The following is a 23292-nucleotide window of genomic DNA, read 5'->3' on the forward strand; positions in this document are numbered from 1 at the left end:
TCCAGCTCCTGCTCCTTGAGGTTTATCGTATTTTATGTTATATTTACATTTTTGTGATAATAGTGTATTACACATAGAAATAACTAAGGAGAAATTGGATACACAACTCAAAATTAAAGTGGTCGTTGAAACACCCAAAAAACAGTAAAAAGCAGTGGGGATACGGGAAGTTAGGGAGGTAGAAATGATTAAAACTATATAGCACTTATTGGTATGTAGGTGTGAACACTTAGTTTGCAAGCTAGTGTTTGAAGAGGAAGGTTTCCAAATTTCCCCTAAATTGAAACACATTTTTTTATCATCCACAAATGTGCAGTGCGCCACAAGCACTGACTCCCTCGGTAAGTTAGTGCATTTCATCCATGTTATGTATCAAGTATTCTTTATTTTTCACAACAGTAGCATAGAAACAGCCAACATGTTTCGTCCACTACCTGTGGACTTCATCAGGGCATGATCAGTTATCGTGTTGGTTTTGTCAAGTAATTCGCCAAAAAAGTTGTTTCAAGCAGTGAAATTCATGGTTTGTAGTACATTTCTATGTCTTGTTAATTCTTCATATATCTAGGGCTGCTTGAAAGCCCTAGTGCAAAGTGTATCGAATAATACAAACCGGACACCTTGATAACACATCACACCCAAATGCCCTACAACAAATTCCAGAAGCATTCCTGTCACACACTACCACCTCTAGCAATCTGCTTTCAAATTATGGTGGTAAAAGGTGTTTTGCACCAGGAAGCTGCCTTTACTTACCTCCAAGTATACAACATAGCGGCTGTCAAAATGTTTTGTGATCTAGCTCCCAAACTCAAAAATTGTATATCTTAATATTGAGAGATCAAGGTTGCATGTAACCTAATAGAATGTATTTAATATTTTTATCTACCAGACATTCACACCAAAGCTGGTTCTTCTCGATATCAGCGATATAACGTGTGTCCAAGATGTTGCCAAAGAAATCCTGGATAGCTACGGATGTGTGGATGTTCTGATAAACAATGCCAGCATGAAAGTAAAAGGACCCGTCCAAAGTGTGACTCTGGATCTGGATAAAAAGATCATGGATGCCAACTACTTTGGGCCTATAACTGTAACTAAAGGTAATCTCTTTTCAAGCTATTGTTCTTCTTTCTTAGAGCTTAATGTAGAGATCTGTGGTAATGGAATTTACTTTAATTACTGTATAAAATCTTAATTCTAGATGAGAATCCAGTGGAGGAATATTCTCTGTCATACTATAGGTCTTTTTCCTGGCAGTTGATGCCGAAGGGGCCACAAATATATTTTGTGACCGATTCTAAGCCATTCGCGATTCAGACTATTTATTGTGGAAATCTCTCCGGGTATTTTCTAGAAGGATTTGTGGGTGTTGGATGGGATATGGTGGGTTGGAAAGGGGTATCAAAAGTGGGTTTACCATTCTGTGAAACAGAAAAGATGTATTATTCCCCATTTTGACGGGAGAAAATTCAGAATCGGGAATTAAACTAACCAGGTATGTTCCTTGTGTCAGTTGTCTCACAGGACTCTAATTAACCACTTTGTAGTAAATTACTGCAAATGAGAGGACTCAAGATTTAACCTTTCTTCCACAATTTAGAAATTTAGGTTGAACATGCGCTGTCTAGCAACATGCTGTATTTAGGCTGTTGGCTTTATGCCCTCCCATAGGTTTGCGATTCGCAAGTTCCTTTGTCACTCTTGTAATCTTTGTTTCTATTTGTTTGTGTCATGCATTGATCATGCCTCCTTCAATGTCTATTCCTCCCCAACCGCCACGACCAAGTACAGTCTTCTTCCACTGCTTCTCTTTATTCTGTGTTTATAGGACTTTTTTTGTGTTTCTAATCGCACTGCAGCGACCATCGATGACTAGCTTTCTTCATGAAATCAAGCGTCTTTTTAGGTCAGACCAAGGCAGTGCACATGTGCTGTCTTCAAGACATTCCTTTCATCTTTTCTGTGCCCTCCATTGCTTGTTTTAACTTTTGTCCACACCCTCCGAAGGTATCGAAGCGCTGGCTGGAACCCGGTTCCCCACCCCACATGCCCTCCCACTCATCGTTATATTGTTTAACACTCACTCCCTCTTCCATTATCTTTAATACATCCACTCTCCGGCGTTTCTTTTGATCCTCTTGCCTGCGTCCTTTGTTTCCCACCCCCCACCCTCTTGTTTACTGAGCAACTTCGAGTTGCACGAACTTCGGGTACGATGAGTCTGTACGAGGGAATTGGAGACAAGGGCCAAAGACAGCCGTAATTCTACGAATGGGACCCATACTGATGAGTAAGGTAATGTTTGCAGGTTTTGTCTTGGTTGAACTCAACATCTCTAAATCCTCTGCTACTCCACCCAGGCTGTATTTTTGTCAAGTGCTCATCATGTACTGATCTCCCTACAGATGTTGGTCCTCCGCCAGGTCCTATGCTCTGCCCTTCTTGGAGACCCACGGCACTCTGCATTTTTACAAAATTGCTGGTCTGGCCATAGTCATATGTGTAGCTTCAACTACACCGATCTGGTGCGCAGCCCATGCATCCAATACTGCAAGGAAATGAGTGCAAGATACCACCCCCTGAAGTCACGTGTGTATACATTTCCATGGGTGTACCAGAAGTGCAAAACTCAATGAGTGCCATGGTAGATTGTTTGTGCACATCCAATCAAGGATAAGTCCATATAGTTCAGTGCGAAATAATGTATACACTGAAAACTAAGAGTCAGTAAATGTATTAAAATAGCCACTCCTGTATATTTTTGCAGCCATATTTCATTTTTGCATCTCAAGCAAAATTCACGATATTTGCAATAATACTTTGTCATGGTGGCATTGAAGAATACACCGTGATCGGCAAGCCTCAGAAGTTAAAAAAATAAAACTATGTATGTTTTTGAAGAAATCTGCGTTGATAGTAATATGTAAACCATGTTAGCACATAATTTTTTTATATTGTTTACCCAGGGTCTAAGAATACACAAAACTCCTCCTCTCTTTTTAGCTAGAATGTTTAAATTAATATCTGCTTAGCTTCTTGTCGCTGCTGTACATACGCATCATTTAATTTCTCTGCAGCAAAGCAATAGCCTCATTATACTGTTTTATTAATCCGTCGAGCCCGGTCTGCAGCAGACTGCTGTTCCTTCCGGTTGATGGAGTGCACTGAGGAGCCCCTAATGGCTGTGGCGCTCATCTGCAGAGGGTGCACATACTGTTCAGCGACAAATAATTCAGCGCTCTGCCCAAGTTAGTTTGTGGGCGAAATTCGCTTCTTACACCGAGCCTGCATTCTGGCTGGTTTATTTTTCCAAGCTCCAAACTGTTTCAACTTTTTTTAAAAAGCACAGTCCTTGAGAATACTTTCATCCTTCCAACATGGCCAATAAATAACGTTCTAGTTGTTGAAATACATTCAGTGCTCTTTTCTGAGTTTTATACACAGACTCTAAGTATGATGTGTTCAATTGCAGGTCGCTGAAGTCATAATTGTATAATTATATTCAACTGCATAATGATGCAAGTTATATACTGCCTGATTGTTTAACCCCTGATTCAGTTGATATATAGGTGCATTCATCCTTTTAGTCCTGATTACAATTCACCACTAAATATTGAGCCAGTCCGCGAATTAGGTTTACCTGAACACATTCGTAATTCTAGCTCATCTATTAAGTTTAATACCAACAAGGCAATTTACATTTTTTCAACTCGATGTGAGTACTATTTTCTTTAGTCTTTGAGGTTTAATCTAATTAAGACTTTTGCCTCACAGATTTAGATTTACGAATACTACTTAGGTTGTATGATTCACTTCAAGTTTTTAGGTCTCGCCTAGCAAGTGAATGCACTGGCTATTTAGGACATGCTGTATCTCTTCTATGGGGTTCAAACACACCCAACATTTTTTATTGGTTTACTTTTCTGCTGTTTGGAAATCCTTGCTTTTTATTGGGACATTGGCTTCACTTGTCCCTCCTTCTCGTGTTTGGTTCCCTTCCATGGAGATTGGCCCTATTACATGTGCTCTTTCCCTGCTGTCTATTTATGTTAGTTTCGGCAGACGATTTGTTTTTCCTGGTCTTGGCTCCTGCTTTCAGAATGTTCTTTTTTCATCAACCCCTTGAGCTTCAATGTTGCTTGCTTATTAAAACGCATTCTGCCGATGGTTTTTCAACACATCAAAAGTTGCTTTTATCTATTTTTTCTGAACATTGTGCGTGGGTGAATTCACATTTTTTCCTGTAATTTTTTTGTATCCTGCAGCATAACACACAATCTCACTCTACATAATTCCACAGCAGTTAATACCATTTAATTACTATCCACATATTTCCACGGCACACCATGCCACATATTCACACTACACAATTCCACACCACACAATTCCACAACAACCAATTCAAATACAACCCATCTCTACATTGCACTTCCACCAACCCTGTCATCTCTCCACCACGCACCCAATGTCTCTCTCGTCTCTCCCTCACACTCCCACTACCCCCTCTCATCTCGCAATTTCACTATCCTCTCTCATCCCTCTCTCACTCACCCTATCTCCTCTCTATACTGCCTTCTTACACATGCTACCTTCCTGTACCTTCTGGTGCTGTGCACTGGTCCACCTCTCACCTCCCCCGTCCTGGGTGGCCCTCCTACTTGTCCTTCTTTCTCTCTCTGTCTCTCTTTCTCTCATACTCTCATTCACACATCTATCTTGCTCTCTTTTGCACTCTTCCTGCCTCTCTCATATTGGTTCACGTCAGCTCTTCCAGCTCAATTTTGTTCCTGTGCCTTTTCAAGATTTCTGTCCCTAAAACTACACTCTGCTCCTCTTCTTGGGGTGTCTGCATACACAGGTGCGCCCTCTTTATGAGTCTGTGTGCTGCTCCCCCTTCTGTCTCTCTTTCTCATACACTTGTTCTTCTCTGTCTGGAGTTCATTCATCACTGTCTGCACAAACTACCTATCGCTCTCTAGCTTCCTTTCTATCTATTCTGTGCAGCTCTCACCCCATCTATTCACCACGCCACAAAATTCCACTACACAAATTCACTACACCCCACATAATTCTACCCCACACACTCCAATAACTAACAAATCCAAGTAACCCACATAATTCCATTTCAAACCACATACATCCACTCCAAACCAAAACACACGGGTAAAAGACATTGGGCCAAACTACGAATCTGGTGGTCTTTGACCACCAGGCTCGCAGTGGCACAGCAAAGGCAGTCCTGCAGCTGCCGTATTACAAGGTGACCATTCGAACGGACATCAGTAGACTGTATACAATATGCAAGGTAGGACTGCCACGGTCCACTAAGCATATTACGAGTTTCCCCACCACTGCCTTTCCATGGTGGTGACCCCGCCATAAAAAGGTTGGCAGTGGGGAAACAAAGGCCCTTCTGGCCCTGCCGCCCTGGGGATGCATTCAGGGGGGCACTACGTGTGCCCCCCTGTTTGCATGCACCCCAAGTTCCTGTATGGCATGGACTTCACGGTCCATGCCGTGCGGGAACTGTTTTGAAAATGGGCACTGCCATGGGAACTGCAAAAGAAAAACCTGCCAGACAAAAGTTGAACTCGTAATCTGGTGGGAGGACCATGCATGGCTTTGGCAGTGCTGTTTCAGTGCAAAGCCATTGCAGCACCGCCAAAGTCATAATCAGGCCCATTGTCATTTACAACACCAATAGCCCTAACTCTCCCAAATGCGAGACTGATTGCATTACAAAGGCTTGTTTTGCATGGCCACCCAGCTCTACATGAAACCGTTTAATTTTGGTAATTTGCCCGCAGCTTAACCACTTATGGTAAGCACATTCAGATTGACACCGTACGGTGCACCTTACACATGTAGAAAATAAGTAGAATATCTGTAACTAACATACTCATTTTATTTATAACTCCATCCTCCCCTATCAACCTTTTATTCCACATAGGTCCTTTTCTGGTGCCGAGATTTTGTGACGTTTTCCAGAGTAAAAACTTGGATACATTAATTAATAAAAGATAATAAATACATATCTATTCATTAGTATGAAAAACCATGAGAATGATGAGTGTGCAATGATAATTGTTAGCACAAAACCAACCTTGAATTTAAAGAAGCACCTCTCAAGTTATTTAGTCAATGTCTTGTGAACAGATCAAACTTGCCCCGTTTGTGAAAGCTCTGTACTGATGGTGGGACTGTTTTGTACTGAAGAATTGAAAATGAATGTCACTAGATGCGCATCAATCAATTGACACAACCGTACAGACAACTTCGAAGTGTATTCTCCAAGGAATTTAGCAAAGAACAAATAGACCCTTTGCTCATCTGGAGCTGTGAGTGACAGCTCGGTTGTCATAGCAAATCCGGAAGAAGGCCACCCAAAGCACGGCCCACGGCTAAGAACTAAATTGAAGGAAAGTGAACCTGTGGCCTGTGATTAAGTCTTAGGAATGCATGAGAGCCTCAGCTGGACCGGCGGGACATAACTGTGTGTGAACGTCAACAAGACATGCACTGTTGGGAACTAATTATAGATGAAAGGGGTTATCAGGGCTACGAGGTGGGCAGCACTATTCTAAAACATGCATTCGTTGCTTGGGGTGGTCCAGTTAAAGTACATTGGTTAATTGTCACTGTAAAGTCATATGTTGTTAAACTGAGCATGCATGATAAGGGCTCTGTTATTGGATTGTGGGTGTGCAAGATTCCATCTCATGGCTCGATATGGAAATTTAGAGTATGCTACCTCCATTTTCCAGAGGATAACCAGAGTGTGGGTTCTTCGAAGGTGATTCACAAAGCTTTTCTGAACGCCTAGGAGGTTTGAGCGATTCACAGATTAAGATCGGATCTGACCTAGGAACCGAGAAACACAAATATCCTTGTGGCGGAGCTCAATGTGTAACCTGCATTTGACATGATCACGTTCCTGTGAAAACAGGGTGTTCATTCACTCTATGCAAAGTCCTGTGTGTAACAGATCACAAATTGTCCCGTGTAAAGCAAGAGCTTTAGTGCTCACATTCAATTACTTATGGCTTTGTTTTTTCTCTTATAAATGCATTTAGCAGAATGAATATAAAACAAGAATTTCTAAAGCCAATGTCATTATTTTTTTTCAAACCACACGTTTTTCCATCGAAATGACGAACTAAAGACAAAGCATATTATTGTACGAATGCTGCATTGAATAGCAGACCAGCATACTGTTGCATTTGTGGCCCCATCTTTTTTTTTTTTTTTTAACTTCAATTATCATATTTTTCACTTGAAATCAACAAACAGCAGCAGGATGCCCAGAATTATGACGAATTAAAAACAGCAGTGGTGGAGCCAGTGGTTCTAGGGTATGCACGTCAGTGTACAAAGCTATTCAATAAAGAAAAAAGACATGTGGAGAACAGCCATGGGAGGGAAGAGACAATACATTGCCCCACACAGTATTCATAGCAAAGTGGCAAGCAGTTTCGGTGGGGGTGTAGAGAGCAAGAAATGGGGTGCGATGATATCAATTCAGTCCTAGTCAGCAGTGTCCACTGTGAGCAAGGTTGTTGTCCTCTCTTTTCATCTGTCTACTTCAGAGGTGAAAATTGTTAACACTCTGCATTAACAGCAAAATAAAAGAACCAGTGAGAAAACATGCAATATTTTAGCAACAGACACATTTCCCAGGTAAAGGATAGCAACAAACTAATGAAGAAAACATGCACTGGTGAGATACATACAAGACAGCATTTAAGTCACTAATAATTTTGGGTTAGTTCTATACAATATATTCAGAGTTGCGTACCTTTCTCCATTAATGAGGAGGTGTTTTTCACCTAGCTCTAGTGTCCTCAAATTGGAACCATCAAATTAGTTCCTTGAATGAGAAATTGGAGACAGACTGTCTTAATTAAGCCATGCCGAGCCAAAAGTATACATCATACTGCCGTATGAGATGTCTACGTTGTGGCAGAACTCTAGCTTTCTCGTTCAATTTGAAAATGTCAAGTCCCGGATTTGCAAATTGAGCTGATATTTTGATCTATCTTCTCAAAAAAACTTAAGATAGGAGGATCCCAGAAGGACCTTCTCACCTACAGAAGACAGTGTCCCACTGTATCCCAGTGAATCCCATATGATCCAGAAAATATGCCTCAGTTTACTAACAGAGGTTGTGGCAGACAGAACATGGTGGGCAAACACATATATAGAGAGCAACTATAAAGGAAGATGGAGATACTAGGTAGAATTTGAACAAGTAACCACACATTTGAAACAGAGCTACTGTTAGAAATGGAGTTTCTGGTTGCAGAGTATGCACCATGTACAAGGAGGAACCACTACTCTAGTCACGGTAAGTTAGAGACACTTAAAGATAACCTGTGCTCATCATCAGGGTAGCTTGGTACAGAGCTGTCAGGGTAATCTAAAGAGGTAATGTGTAAAGTATTTGTGCAACACAAACACAATAAAAACACCACATAAATACTCCTCACAGAATTAGAAAAATATTTTCATGAATAAAACAAGACCGAAATGACAAAAATTCAATAAGTAGAACCAGAGTTATGATTTTTTAAACATTAAACCAAATTATAGTCCTTAAAGTCATAAAGAGTCAACCGGGGACATCTGGTCGCGCTAGATTGGTGTAAATCCAAAGTTAAGGCTGACCATGATGGAGGGCAGATAGGCTCCAGGACTCACACAGGTCCCACTGAAAAAGTAACTTGGATGGAGAAAGCGTCAACTTGATACAAGGAGCAGGGGCGATGATAAGTCGTCATTGATCTCGTGGATGCAGGCAATGCGTCAGATCTAATCCGCACAGTTGATGACGTTTTCATCGGTGAACCCTTTTATGATGCGGGTGATGCGTCATAGTTGAGCTGCGCAGTCCATCGTCATCAAGCCGTCCAGTCAGTCAAAGCGATGTTATTGAGTGGCAGCCAAGTAGGTGCTTATTGGCGATGTGTCAGTTTCAATCAGTGCAAAGTTGTTGATGCGTCGGTTTTGATGGCTCAGCACAGCTGAAATCACCTTTCAAGGACCCAGGACTGGATTGGCACCACTTGGCAGGGCAGGGCTCACAGATGGCAGAGTCCAGGTGCAATTGAAATTTTAAAGGAAGTCTTTGATGGCCCTGATACTGCATAACAGGGAGCAAGCCAGCAAGCCTTTTGAGTCACTCTGGGTTCAAGTGAGATGGGTTCAATCCTTGTCCTCAGCAGGGCAGAGATCAGCAGGCACACAGGCCAGTAAGAACAGAAAAATGTCCACTTTCTAAAAGTGCAAAAAGAGCAAATGATGGACGAAATACTGAACAATGTCAAACAGTCACCCCCAGTGCAGAGATCTGGGCCTAAATCCATAGTTTTTGTGCTCACCACATTATTCCAGTTTGGATCCAGCCATATGCAAATCAGTCTTGACCCTGCTCGCCATGGGAACAGTCCAGCCTGAAATACCAGGCCAGGTGCTCAGCAGACTGAAAACAAGCATCCCAGATCTCTGTACTGGGGGTGAGTGTTTGACATTGTTCATCATTCTGTCCATCAATTGTTCTTTTTGCACTTTTCTAAAAGTGACTTTTCTAAAATTAGACAGTTAATTCCAACTTTATCAATAAATAGGATTTATCATTAGCATTCCAAAGATATAAAACATGATGCAGTCACTCCTTTCTGATTAGGAGTTACAGCTTAAAAGTGTATTAAGGAATCCCCAATGCTAACCTATGAGAGGGTCATGGCCTCACAGTAGTTAAAAATGAATTTGGGAGTTTGTTCCATTTTTACACAATGATATGCACTGATTTTGGACTACTTCTAACAACTCTTCACTTTGATGAATTACGATTTTAAGCACAGTGATACAGAGTGAGTTGCCCAGGATGACACAATCAAGTCATTCCTCAGAAGACTACTTGTGCAGCAAAGCACTGACCGACACAATGTAGATCTTCCTGCAGTGATAAGCAAAGAGCTTTACAGACATTTTATTTTATAACAGGCACATAGTGATGCTGTGAATTGAACTGAGATTAGATTACACAAAACAGAGGGATGTACGTGTCATAAGGACAGTAAAAAGTGCAAGTGCTTTTAAATTACATATTTACATGAAACATAAAATGAGTACCACTGTGGTGGGTAACAATACACCTCTGTTATTCAGTGCCAAGAATCCCTAGAGGTGAACTAGTGATCTGCCAAAAAAGAAAAGATTATTTTTGAACCACCATAGGCAGGAGTAAAGCCCACTTCTCTCAATCCCACCATTTTCCTAAGCCTCAAGCAAGCCTCTTACTGTAGCAGCCCCTCAAAGAGATGTAATGTGCAAGTAGGTGTGCAATGCACAAAGATGCCACATATTGGAAATGTAGGATTACAAAGGGAACACTGAGCTGAATTGAAGATTTTACATGGCGTGCAACTCTTTCCTTTCACTAGACAGCAGTGTGAGCGCTTCTCTGTAATCTACAACCTCCCCCAACACCAGCAATCCTCTTTCCAATCTGTGAAGTCTGAGAGTGACTCAGGCACGCATCACAGCGTCACGAGCTGTGAGAGGCAGAACGCAGGAGGGAGATCTGCACAGAGTAGAGGCAAGGGAGAGGGGTGACAGGGCAGCAGGTGACAGACGAGGGGCCTGCCAGCACGGCATGCTGATGGAAAAGGAACAAGAGAGAGAGAGGTGGATTAAGAAGGGAAAGAAAAAAGAAACAAGTATCACAGGAGTGAAGAGGATGAGGGCAGCGGCCAGAGCTGCTGACTCGGGAGCTGGGGAACCCGGTTCGAGTCTCAGCGGCGCAACTCCATGGGATTCTGGCCAAAAAACTTAATGTCTCCCAGTGATAAGGTGTGCTATATAAATCTGCTGAAATATGAAAAAGCAGAAAGAGCAAAACTTTAGGAAAAAAATAGTTCCACCAAACAGATGTTAAAAGTATTTTGGCAACGGGAAACTGATAAGAGAAGCAGAGGAGGAACCAGCATTGGTAAATGCAGGAGAATATGCTACAGCCAATACAAATGGAGGAGAAGTTAGGATCAACACAGGAACCAATGAAAAGCCAGGAAAAAGAGAGTGCAGGATGGAAGCCCCTTTTACGTTTATATAAGAAACAAAAGAGTTCACAAGCACATCTCAGGCATAACCTAATGAGAATTGCGGCTGCACTTGCTGTGGTATTTCACTTAATGTCCATTAAGGCAGATTTTACTGGAATAGAAAATATGGTTTCCCAGCCATTAAATTGCTTACCCTCTAAGTTTAGAATGTGTCAAACAACGTTTTTCTCCATATCATTTGCTAATTGTATTTGGACTATGTGAACAAAAATAAACAAGCTGATGATTGTGCTAGGCTAAAGCACGGACATCGTATGAGAGCAACTGTCACCTTCCATTCCCCTATTGTTACTGTCATCAAGCAGGAGAAAGCCACTGCCTTCATAACAATACAAGGAAGGCTTGCAAGAGAAGGGGGCAGCATCACACACCATATTAAGTACATCCCATTCACTGACTGAAAGATCCTGAATCACTCTGCAGGTGTCTGTCACCGAAAGAGGGTGATAATACAGTTGAGACAAACATTTCTAACCACTGCTCTTATTCTCCCAAATCACCTACTTTACAATTGGATCAATCCTATTTGGAAAACGAGAAGGAAGTCCCAAATTAATTTCAGTATCTATTTTTCCACATCCTCTAAAAGATTTGGGTTTATGAGTCATGTTCTGTCATTCAAGTATTGTTCACGGTTCATCTTGTCTTTGGCTCTGTGGATGCTGCTCCTGGTTTGAGTCTTTCTTTTGTAGATTTATAGCCCCTCATAGTCCTTCTGTTCATTCCTGACATGATTGTGGGGCTCAGCTACACAATACCTAGTGATATTTAAGACATAGTGTAGCACACACAAAACATTTGTTTAAATGATATACAAGAAGTGTAGCTATCATGTGGTGTAGGCCCGATTCACTCCTTGGGCTGCACTGGTAAGCTGCCTACTTCACATGCCGAAAGAACAGATGATGGACGAAACGCTGAACAAATCAAACATTCACCCCCAGTCACAGATATGGGTGAAATCCATAATTTTTTTTGCTTGCCATGCTATTCCAGTTTAGACCCAGCCATATGCAAATTAGTCTTGACCCAGTCCAGCCCAAACTGTCAGGCAAGGTTCCCCCTGGACCAGAAACAAGAGTCCTGGCACGGTTTCGGGATATCACCCGATCTCATCAGCCAGACTAGCATGGGACCCACGTCTGGGCATATCCTTCCCACTTAGGGTGACAAATGCAAAAAAAAAACAGATGATGGATGGATGCTGAATAAATTAAACATTCACCTGCAGTCACAGATCTGGGTTAAATCGATTGTTTTTTGCTTGTTAAATGCTGGTCACACGCTGGCTAGGTATAGTGTTCCAGACCTTACTCTGCTGAGTGGTGTGAAAATTGCAATTGAAATGCATCATCAGAAAGTATACCAATTGACATACCATTGATCAATGTAATTGACAGCAATTAATCTTAGTAGAAACATTTTCTGAATTTCAACGAGGGAAATTTTTATAATTTTTTCTCAGACTGAAATGTGCTTACATTCTTCGTGAAAAAAAGAAACATGAGCTGGATGGCAGGAGGGAATGTACCTATGTTTTAGAGGATTGCCAGGGCCGAAAATGACATGCACAGGCACTCCACTAAGCACTAATTGAAGACACATCTCTGCCACATATTTGTGCTGATTAGTGTCTTATATGGTTGAACAGCTATAAGAGTAGTATTTTAGTGCTGTAGACTCATTATGAGTTGCTTGTATTTTCAGGTCTCTTAGCAAACACAGTTTGTGCATTGATCAGATTCATAATGTAATGATGTGGGGTATTTATTGGAGTGTGTAAGAACTTGGGTTATTGGGGGGTGAAAGCCCCTCTTAGGCAACAACCACCATCCTTGTCAGGGTGAACCACAGACAGTCTTTAAATTAACCTGTGCTTAACCCTCTGGCAACTTGGCACTAAAGCAGTAAATCTTAACTTAGAGGCAATGTGTAAAGTATTGATGCAGCACACAAACAGTAATAAAGTGAAACCACATCCCAAGAAAAATCCCTAACCAGTTTTGAAAAATAGTGTACATTTCCACAAGTTCAGGCCAACTGTGATGGATTGAGGGTTTGATACAAAGACCAAGTTAGTCCCATTGAAGAATTGCATTAAAGTCCTGCACAAAAAGTACTGTTCATGGTAGGAGCAATTAATGTGTTGCTGTAGTTTGAACAGCAGGTTAGGCACTGCGGCCTGTCCCAACTGTAGCTTTGCATTAACAGATGTGACGGACTCACTCCAGCAGAGGTCAGCAGGGCTCAGGCAGGTTCAGTTGCAGGTTCAGGCAGGTCCAGTTGTAGCAGGTCAGCTGGGCAGTTGCAAGGAAGCCTTTGAAACTTGTCATGTCAATGTAGCTCTTAAAGGAGGTTGGCCAACTGACCCTTGTAGTCATTCTGGTTAGCTTGGAATGAAGGCAAGAAGAACCAGTTTTCCATCTCTCACAGCAAGGTAGTCCTTCAAGCAGCTGAGCAGTTCTCTGGCAAGTGTGTTCTGATGAGTGGCTCTGGAGGACTTATATTTAGACCTGATGCCATCCTTTGTGTGGGGGCACTGTCTGTCCTAACCCCACATCTGGTTCTGGAAAGTTTTTCCCCTTCCCCTTTCAAAGCTCCCAACAGTCTGGGGTACAAAAAGGCAGGCAGGCCCGGTGTCAGATTTATTTGTGTCTACATGAGGCAAATCCAGTTAAAGTGTAAGTGGAGCTGCTCCTCCACGTCATCCTGCCCCATGTTGTCCACACCTAAGACCTCCTTTGTGTCACTGTCTGGAAGAGTGTGAAATTAGGTTAATTAGCTGAGGTGTTGAAAACTCTTCTCAAGCAACAACCACAATCCTTGTAAGGGTTAACCTTAAAAGTCACAAAATTAACATGTGCTTTACCCTCTGGTAGCTTGGCACAAAAGCAGTCAGGCTTAACATATTGGCAATGTGTAAAATACACAAACAGCACACCATCAGTATTAAAGTGGAAACATCAAACAAGATTTTTTTTTAACACTTTAATATATATAATGACACCACAATGAATTTAAATCAATCAATAGAACCAGAGTTATGAATTTTTAGTTTAAAGTGCCCAAAAGATCAAAGCGCTAAATGCGGGTATCTAGTTGCCTGAGACTTGAGCAAAGTCAAAAGTTAAGGCTGATCACCATGGAGCACTGTTCAGCTACACAAGGTGGATAGGGCCCGATCTCTCCTTACATTTGGACGTAGAAGAAAGTTTAAAAAACGTTCCTAATAATGTAAAGTTCTGCAGAGCAAAGCAGCTGGTGGTGAGCGAGGAGGAGGCATTTTGATTGGGGAGCTGGCAGATGAAGCCATGGTAGGGCAGATACCCATTCTGAGAGGTCCTGCTGAACAGTATTTGCTGCTGCTGAGTAAGAATGTAGTGGGTGCTACCGCAAACTCCGATTGACCGGCGATGCACCTCAGGTGGATTGGTATGAAGGTAGGTCCTGATCTCTTATCAGTTCTCTGGCTGCCTTTTGGCGAAAAATGTCTTAAGTCCCAAGTTTCAGGTTTTGGCTGAAGAAGCAACTTAGCTTCCAAGAATTCAAGTCTGGTTGGGCACCACTTGAGGCATCAAGACTCACTCCAAGGAGAGGTCAGTTACAGCGTTCAAGGTCTCTGGAGTTTGGTATGTCCCTGTAGCTCACAAAGGAGGCCAACCTGATAGCCCTTGAAGTCACTCCGGTAGTCCTGGAATCAAGCAACAAGGCAGGCCTCAAGAAGCAGGGAAGTACACTGAGGGAGCACGGCAGGCTTCAAGCAGCACTGCAGCCCTCTGGTAGCAGCAGGGGGACAAAAGACTGGCATCAAGTTCCTTTGTGAGTGTGCTGTAGGAATCCCTTTGAAATGTAAGTAGGGCAGGGAAGAGTTTTGCCACACTAATCCTGGAAGGATGGCCCACCCTGCCAACACCTACTAAACAACTGCCAACTAATTACAGTCATGTGAGCCATGGCACAGGCTGCAGGTACCAGAACATGCCAAATTTCTAAATTGGCATCTTCATACTGTAACTTTATCATTAAATTACAATTCTTTTGAAACAAAACATGACAGTTGTACCGGTTCCCAATCAAAAGGTAGCAGTTATTAAATGTAATAAGTTGCCCTTAAAACACTTGTCCTACCTTTAAACTACAATGCACCCTGCTCTATAGGTGGTTTAGGCCTATCATAGGGGAGACCTGTACAAGTATTTAAAAGGTAGGTTTGGGTCTGGCAAAATGTTTATTTTGCCAGGTTGAAATGGCAGTGTAAAACTGCACTCAGGCTGCAATGGCAACCCTGAGGCATTTTCAAAATTGTAGTTTAAAATCTGACTTTACCATTAAAGAGGATTTTTAATTGAAATTAATTTGAGTGTGAACAGATTATTTCTACCTGCTCCCAATATAAAGTATCACCTATTAAATGTAATAAGGTAACCCAATGTTAGTTAATGGGAGAGGAGTTCCCTAAATGCTCTTGAGGTTTCTCAGATCTCTGGTGTTTTTCAGAGTAAGGAGCAACAGCCCTAGTGTTAGGCACCCTGCTTCCACTCTCCTTCCAATAACCAGTCCAGGTGTGCTATCCTGATGCTGACCTCTTAGTCCAAGGTCTGTATCCTGCTGCTGAACAGGTGCCTGTAAAACCAGGACTTCCAGGAGGGACCCCCCGTTTAATGGTTGCACACTCTGTGTTATGCAGGGGACTGTCTGGTTCAGGTGTCCTGTCCCCCTGTCTCTAGGACAGTACACACAGTACCTCTAGGTCAGAAGCCGCCTCAGCAGGGTGCAGTGCTCTTCTGGCTGATGAGGGGTGTTACCCTGAAACCGGTCCCAGTATGCTTGTTTCTGGTTCAGGGAAGACCTGGATTGGCAGTTCAGGCTGGACTGTTCACTTGAGGCACAGGGTCAAGATTGATTTGCATATATCTGGGTCTGAACTGTGGTGGCAAAGTGAACTAAAGAACAATGATGGATTTAACCAAGATCTGTGACTGGGTGTGAGTGACTGAAAAGTTTCAACGCTCCGTCCATAATCTCCTTGTGTTTGCTTTGTTCACCCTAAGTTACCGGGTATGCCCAGACGTGGGTCCCTTGCTCACTGTGCCACTGGATTCAAGCTAGCCTGGCTGATGAGGGGTGTTACAATGAAAACGGTCCTAGGATGCTTGTTTCCGGTCCAGGGAAGATCTGGCTTGGTAGTTCGGGCAGGACTGTTCCCATGAGGAACAGGGTCAAGACTGATTTGCGTATATCTAGGTCTGAACTGTGGTGGCGAAGTGAGCTAAAGAATGATGATGGATTCAACCCAGATCTGTGACTGGGGTGAGTGACTAAAAAACGTTTCAGTTCTCCGTTTATCCTCTTGTGTTTGCTTCTGTCATAGCTGTCATCCCCCTATCCACTGGTCCTCCTACTGCGGACTGTCACCACCTCCTGCACATCCATCTGGGCCGGCGTACCCTCTGCTTGGGAGTAGTGCCCCCAGAAATGTGAGTTTTCAGGGAACCATTGGCAGCAGCCCCTCGCACCTCTTCTAACACTGGTGGTAGGTTTTTCCCCAGAAAGCAGTCAATATGCATCTGCGGACTAACTATGACTCTCTTCTGAGTCACTTCCCCACCCCACTCTAGGGGCACCAGAACCAAATGGTGGAAAAAGTCCTGCCCATGAGCCTGAGTTACCCAACACACATTTGTCCATTGTACTACTCTGCGGAATCTAATCTTTCCACCACCATGTCCCTTACCGCAGTGACATGTATCCAATAACTGTGACTGTATTGAAGTGGCGAATCCTACCCTCAGGGATCACAAGTTTAGACCTGAAGTGCACCTCTAAGTTAAGGGATACCAGGGCCTGTTCTACCCTCTTCTCCTGAGGACTACCTCCCCCTAAGGCCACACTAGCCACTCCTATAGAGTTTCCAACAGTGGGTACTTTCGTAGGACAGATACTTTGCAGGGGAACCTGAAACTACCCTCATCTTAATCACTCCTAGGTACCTTCTTGTGGACCCTGTTGTTGAGCCAGCGGTCCGGCTCCTTTGCAAGCTCCCCAAGGTCAGAGAGTTGGAATCTATTAAGTGTTGGAACAGTTCTGGAAAACAACTACTGAACATGTGCTCTCTTAGAGTCAGATTGTAATTGCTCACATCACTGCCCTTCACCCAACCATCCACTGCCTTATAAAAGTAATCTCTGAAATCTACCGAGGACTGGAGGGACAATTTCTGGCTGGCCTTGAACTTCAACCTCTACTGCTCAAAGGTGAGTCCATACTGCCCAACAAGGATTTCTTTCATGAGTGGGTACTTCCTCCTGTTGCCCTTCCCTAGGGCCAAAAACGAATCCCTCACCTCAGTGTGTATATGCCTCCAGAGGTTGGCTCCCCAATACTCATCAAGGACCCTATGCATCACTAGAGCTACTTCATGTGGCCCAAACCACCTCTATTTGGCATTCCCTACCTCAAAGGTAGGCACCAGGTCCTTGGGGATGTGGACCCTCCTGTCTCCACTGGACACTGGATTTTCGCTGTCAATGTTACTTTTGGACTTGGTGTTCTGTTTGGCCTTTATGTCCAGCTCTTTAAGACTCACTTCCTGAGCCAACAACAGCTTCCTTTTTGCTAAGGTCCTTTACAGCCTCAGCTTTTTTCTTGACTAAGGCAACCTCTGCCTCTCGTCCCTCTTTTCCTCAAAGGTCCTCTTGACAGCTGCCTCTTCCTTGTCAGACTCCACTTTGAGGTTGGCCAGCTGCAGCGAACTCCCTTTCAGCCTTTCTGTCCTCTAGTTCTTCAGGGGACAGGTTACACGAGAATATAATGCTTCCTGCTTTGGACCCTGCAGCGGACATTGCTCCTGTGAACCCCCCCCTTTCTCTGAGGCCCTGGTCAGGGGGTTTCATCCTCCTCCTCCATATTATCATCCTCCTATTTCTCCTGTGCTCTATTTATTAGCTATTGGACCTCCTCCCAGGCCCTGAGAGATTTTGGGAGCTGCTGACTTTTTGAACTCCTGTTTACTGTCAGCCCCTATCCCTAAAAATCCTTTCAGCTCTGCCACAGTGTAGCTTTCCAGGTTGCTGAGATCCAACTCCATGCTTTCAGTGAAGAGTTAAAAGTGCACAGATGAGGCAGGAATTACATTTGGGAAGAAGGAAAAAATAGGCAATCAAGGAGAATTTAAAAAAAGGGTTGAATATGATGTCAGATTATTTATATAGGATTTTAGTGTTGAACACAAACACAGATACTGGATCCCACTGCTGAACACCAATGTAAGAACTTGAATTATGGTTTGAGGGGGATGGACAACCACAAGCCTTGTCAGGGTGAACCACAGAAAGTCACTAAACTAACTAGTGCTTAATCCTTTAGTAGCTTGGCACAAAAGAAGTCAGGCTCAACTTAGAGGCAATTTGTAAAATATTTATGCAGCACATAAACAGTAAAAAAGTGAAAACACAACACAAGAAAAATCCCTAAACAATTTACAGAAATAGTGTAGAATGTAATAAAACATTTTTTACCAAAATTACAGAACTCCAACCTGTAGAAACTGTTATTTTCAGTTTTAATGTTTTTGGTGAAAATAGCACTTGAAAGCAAAAAGCACCATTAGCACTTATATGGTTGCATTAGACCTGGGGAAAGTCACAAGTTCAGGCTGACCACGATGGACCATGGAATGGATGCTGCTGAAGAGTTACCTTAAAAGTCTGGAGTGTCATAGATAGAGTTGCTGTAGTGCAAAGAGTAGTTCAATCATTGGAGACGGTCATCACTGTTGCTTTGTATTGGTGGTTGTTGCAGGCTCTTGTTGCTGTAGAGGTAAGTGCAGGTCTTGCATTGCCAGTGGTCACTGTTGATGTGAGGAGCAGGTTTAATCGAAGCTTTGCATTGGTGGTTGTCATTGGTGGCAGAATCTTTGTTTAAAAGGGCCCGTCCGGCCACAAGGAGCCCAAACTTCAGGATTTTGACTTTTACTTCAGGATGAGTAAACTCTGATGCCAGCGAAGGGTCCAGGTCCTGGGTAGGCACCTCTTTGGGATAAGGGACTCACTCCAGGGGAGGCGAGAGGCCAGTAGGTCAGTTGGGCAGTTGTAGGGAGGCCTCAGAAGCTTTTGTGTACCTGGAGCATACACAGGAGATCAGCCAACTGACCCTTGGAGTCATTCTGGATAGTTTGGGATGAAGGCAAGCAGGTCCAGGTTTCCTTCTCAGACTGCAAAGCAGTCCTTCAAGCAGCACAGCAGTCCTCTGATAGCATGAACGTCCTTCTGTAACTTCCACAGGCTCAGGAGTGTTCTGACAAGAGGCTCTGGAGGTCCAATATTTATACCAGGTGCCAGCCTTTGTGTGGAGGGACTCCCTGTTTTATCCACACATCTGGGTCTGAAAAGGTCTTTTTCTTCCCCTTTGAAGTCTTCAAACTGTCTGGGAGTGACAAAAGGCAGGCAGGCCTGGTATCAGATTCATTTCTGTGTGCAGGAGTCAAAGCCCTTTGAAGTGTAAGTGGGGCTGGGTACAAAACCTCACAGTCATCCTGCCTGGATAGCCCATCCTGTCTACACCATGTCTGCTTTTGAGTCACTATCTGGAAGTGAAACACAAAACCCCAACAGGAAGGTTTATGCCTGGCAAATTTAGCCAGGTTGAAATAGCAGTTTAAAACAAGCAAGATAGTAGTATAGCAGGGCAGCACTCCAGCAGGCTGGCAGTCCTTTAAGCAGCACAGCAGTCCTTTTTCCTCCAATGCATCCTGCTCTATGAGCCTTTAGTGCCTATTTTAGGAAGGTTTAGGCCTTACAAAAGATTTATATTGCCAAGTTAATATAGCAGTTTAAACCTGCACTAGAGATTGCGGTGGCAGGCCAGAGACATGTCTTAAAGGCTTCTCTGTGACGATTCTGGTGGTTGTGAGCCTGTAATGTCAATGTGGTTCTGAACCCTTGGAGTCTCTCTGGGAGTCCGGGGTTCAGGCGTGGGCCCAAACCCCTCTGAACAAGCAGGATGGCAGCAGAATAGCAATACAGCAAGGCAGTAGTTCAGCAAGGTAGTAGTCCAGCAGGGCAGCTGTCCTGCAGAGTGGCAGTCCTTTCAGCAGCACAACAGTCCTTCATCCTAGAACACAATCTGCCCTATGAGCCCTTAGGGCCCCTCTTAGGGATGACATATAAGTATTAAAAAGGAAGGTTTAGGCCTTGAAAAAAGGTGTGTTTTGCCAGGTTGATATGGCAGTTTAAAACTGCACAATAGGTTGTAGTGGCAGGACAGAGACATGTTTTAAAAGACTCTTTTAGTGGGTGGCATAATGAATGCTGCAGGTTTACTAGTAGCATTTACTTTAGGGGCCCTGGGTACATGTAATAACATATACTAGGAACTTAAAAGTACTTTAAAAGTACCAATCATGTAGAAGCTAATTGTATCATGTTTTCATTGGTTAGTAGGGAAAAAGAGCACTGAGTCCTAATGTCAACCAAAATCAGTTCAGCAACAGAAGGCAACAAAATCTGGGGGTGACCCTGCAAAAAAGGCCAGGTCCAACAGGGTGAATATGAGTCCACAAACATGGCAGCTTAAACACACTGTCTTAATAATGTAAACCTGGGCTCAACCACTGGTAGCTATTGCTTAAAGCAGATAGACTTAATTTAAGAAAACATTGTAAAGTTCCAAAACAAGCAAGAAGTCGAAACACAATAATAGTCCCACAACCAATTTCTAAAATTCAGAAATCTTTATTAAGAAAAGGGACATAAAATGATTTAAATCCAATCAGGGAAAAGTAAGCTATGATTTCCTATGATTTAATGGTGCAGTACACTAGGACCTAGGTGATTTGAGTCTGACACTGAAGGACCTGAAGCCATCTAAGGGTAAGATGAGGACCTGGTCAAACAGTCACCTTCTGATTTATCTTTTTTGGAGAAGCCAATTCCTTCAGCAGGGCAAGGTTGAAGGCTATATCCAATAAGATCATCTTAAAGTTGGATGCCTCATGGTAAAGGTGCAGCTGAAGCTATTGATTTGATATGAAAAGCTCCTAGAGGGAAAATGTTAACTTTGTGCCTACCGAAGTCCTCTTATCGTCTGGATAGTTGTCGTATCTTTGCGCACTCAAGATTTTTGTTGGTACCTTTATTTTGGAACTTGAAAATCATCAGGCTTGGAAACTACAGCTAGGCAGGTTGCACTGAAGGAGAATACCTTAGGCACGAGGGTCGGCTGAAGCTTTCTTAGTGGCAGTAGAAAGCTTCAACCGGGTCCAACCTCATCGTCTTGGCCACCAAAATCACGCCTTGGGTGGATAACCATGGGCAGTTAGTCCTGGTTGTAAAACATGGGTGTTATGGGGGGTGTTAGACCTGCCAGACTGCCTTAGGGTGGTCTTCCCCAAACCTTTTGCCTGTGTGCCTCACCTTTTTGCTGATTTCTTTTAGTTGGCCTTAGGACTCTGAGCACTTACCCACTACAAACCAGTGTAAGTGCATCTGATTCTCCCCTAAAACATGGTTTGATTGACTTATCCAATATTGGCATATTTAATTTATCTATACGTCCGTTGTTGAGTTCCCTACATGTGCCCAGGGCCTGTAAATTAAATGCTACTAGATTGCAAGCAGCATTGATTGTGCCACCCACACAAGTAGTACTTTAAACATGTTCCAGGGCTGCCACTATAGAGCCTGTGTGGGCAGTTTTTTTGCCATGTTAACTTGGTATTTAAAACCCCTTGCAAAGCTCTAAACCCCACTTTTATTAGATATGTCATCCCTAAGGTAGTCCATAGGTAGCTCATAGGTCAAAAGGTAGGAAATGTACTTTTAAGTTTTACATGTACTGGTAGTAAAAAACTCCAAAATTAATTGTTCACTACTGTGAGGCCTACATCTCTCATAGGTTAAAATTCAGAATTCCTTATTGCACTTATAAACTGTAATTCCTGATTGAGGAGGAGTTGCTCTGTCATGTTTCATATAATTTGAATGGTAATGAAAAATCTTCTTTTCTGGTAAAGATGAATTTATCACTACCTTTGTAAAAATGCCACTTTTAGAAATATGGTATTTTTCTCCCATAGCCCTGTGTGCCTGCCGCCTGTCTCTAACACACGTCTGTGGCAGATGACAGTGGAACTTTGTGCAATCCCTCTAAACAGCCACACAGAAAGGGAACTGATGGGCTATCCACACCCTGATGGGTCATCCTGAGCAGGATGGTAGGGAGGAGCTGACACACCTGAAACGGCTGTGTCCTGTCCCAACACAAAGTGCTGCATACCCTCCTGTAATGAATCTGGATTCAGAGCATGGAGGGAGGACATCTGTGCACTTCAAAGCTCCTTTCTGGTGTCACCTAGACTTCAAAGACACAACTGGGTTAAAGTACTGGGTCTCTGACCCCACCCAATCAGACACTACTGGAGCTGTAAAGAACTCTACCAGGAGGAATGACTGCTGTGTTGCTACAAGGACTGCCACTCAGCTGGACTGTTGCTCTGGAAGAACAGCTTTTCTGCTATGCTGCCCTGCTGCCTGCTACCCTCTGCCCTGCTGAGGAAGAACTGACTTACTCTGACTATGATTGTGGTTCCTTCTTGGACAGGGTGCATGTAGCTCTGCCAACCAGAATCCTAATTTCTACTCAGGCAGCAACCAGAATCCTTGTCAAGGAGAGGCACAGGTAAACCCCAAATTAACCTGTGTTCAACCATCTGGTAGCTTGGCACAAAGCAGCCAGGCTTAACTTGTAGACAATGTGTAGAGTATTCATGCAACACCTCAAACAGTAATACAATCAAAACACTACACAAAAAGGATTCCACACAATATTAAATGAATAGAGTAACATGTAATAAATAAAACAAGACCAAAATGACAAAAATCCAAAAAGTAGAACCAGAGATATGCAATTTTAAAGATTTCAGTGACAATATCGTCAAAAAGCCCAAAGCGGCACGCGCAGCTATCTGGTAGTGCGAGGCTGGAAGAAGGTCACACGTTCAGTCCAAGCATGATGGAGCACTGGTCGGATACAGGGACCAGGTTAGTCCAGCTGAAAAGTTACCTTCTCAGCCCATCGCAAAATGTCCCGTTCACAGTGGTGAGGGCTGTAAGGAGCAGGGATGCTTCACAGGCGGTCATTTGTGTAGCATGATGACCAGGCCTGGGTC

At 43.2% G+C, this 23292-nt stretch overlaps 1 protein-coding gene across 1 annotated transcript in view; it reads left to right on the top strand.

The window, feature by feature from the left end:
- Nucleotides 1-23292, top strand: part of DHRS7C (dehydrogenase/reductase 7C) — a 202356-nt gene that overhangs the window by 77599 nt on the left and 101465 nt on the right. Inside the window, exon 4 of the mRNA XM_085616720.1 lies at nucleotides 893-1103. Coding sequence (XP_085472846.1) covers nucleotides 893-1103 — 211 coding nt within the window. The remainder of the gene's footprint in view (nucleotides 1-892; nucleotides 1104-23292) is intronic.

Source organism: Triturus cristatus, chromosome 7 (assembly GCF_964204655.1).
Source record: "Triturus cristatus chromosome 7, aTriCri1.1, whole genome shotgun sequence".
NCBI classification, from domain to species: Eukaryota; Metazoa; Chordata; class Amphibia; order Caudata; family Salamandridae; genus Triturus; species Triturus cristatus.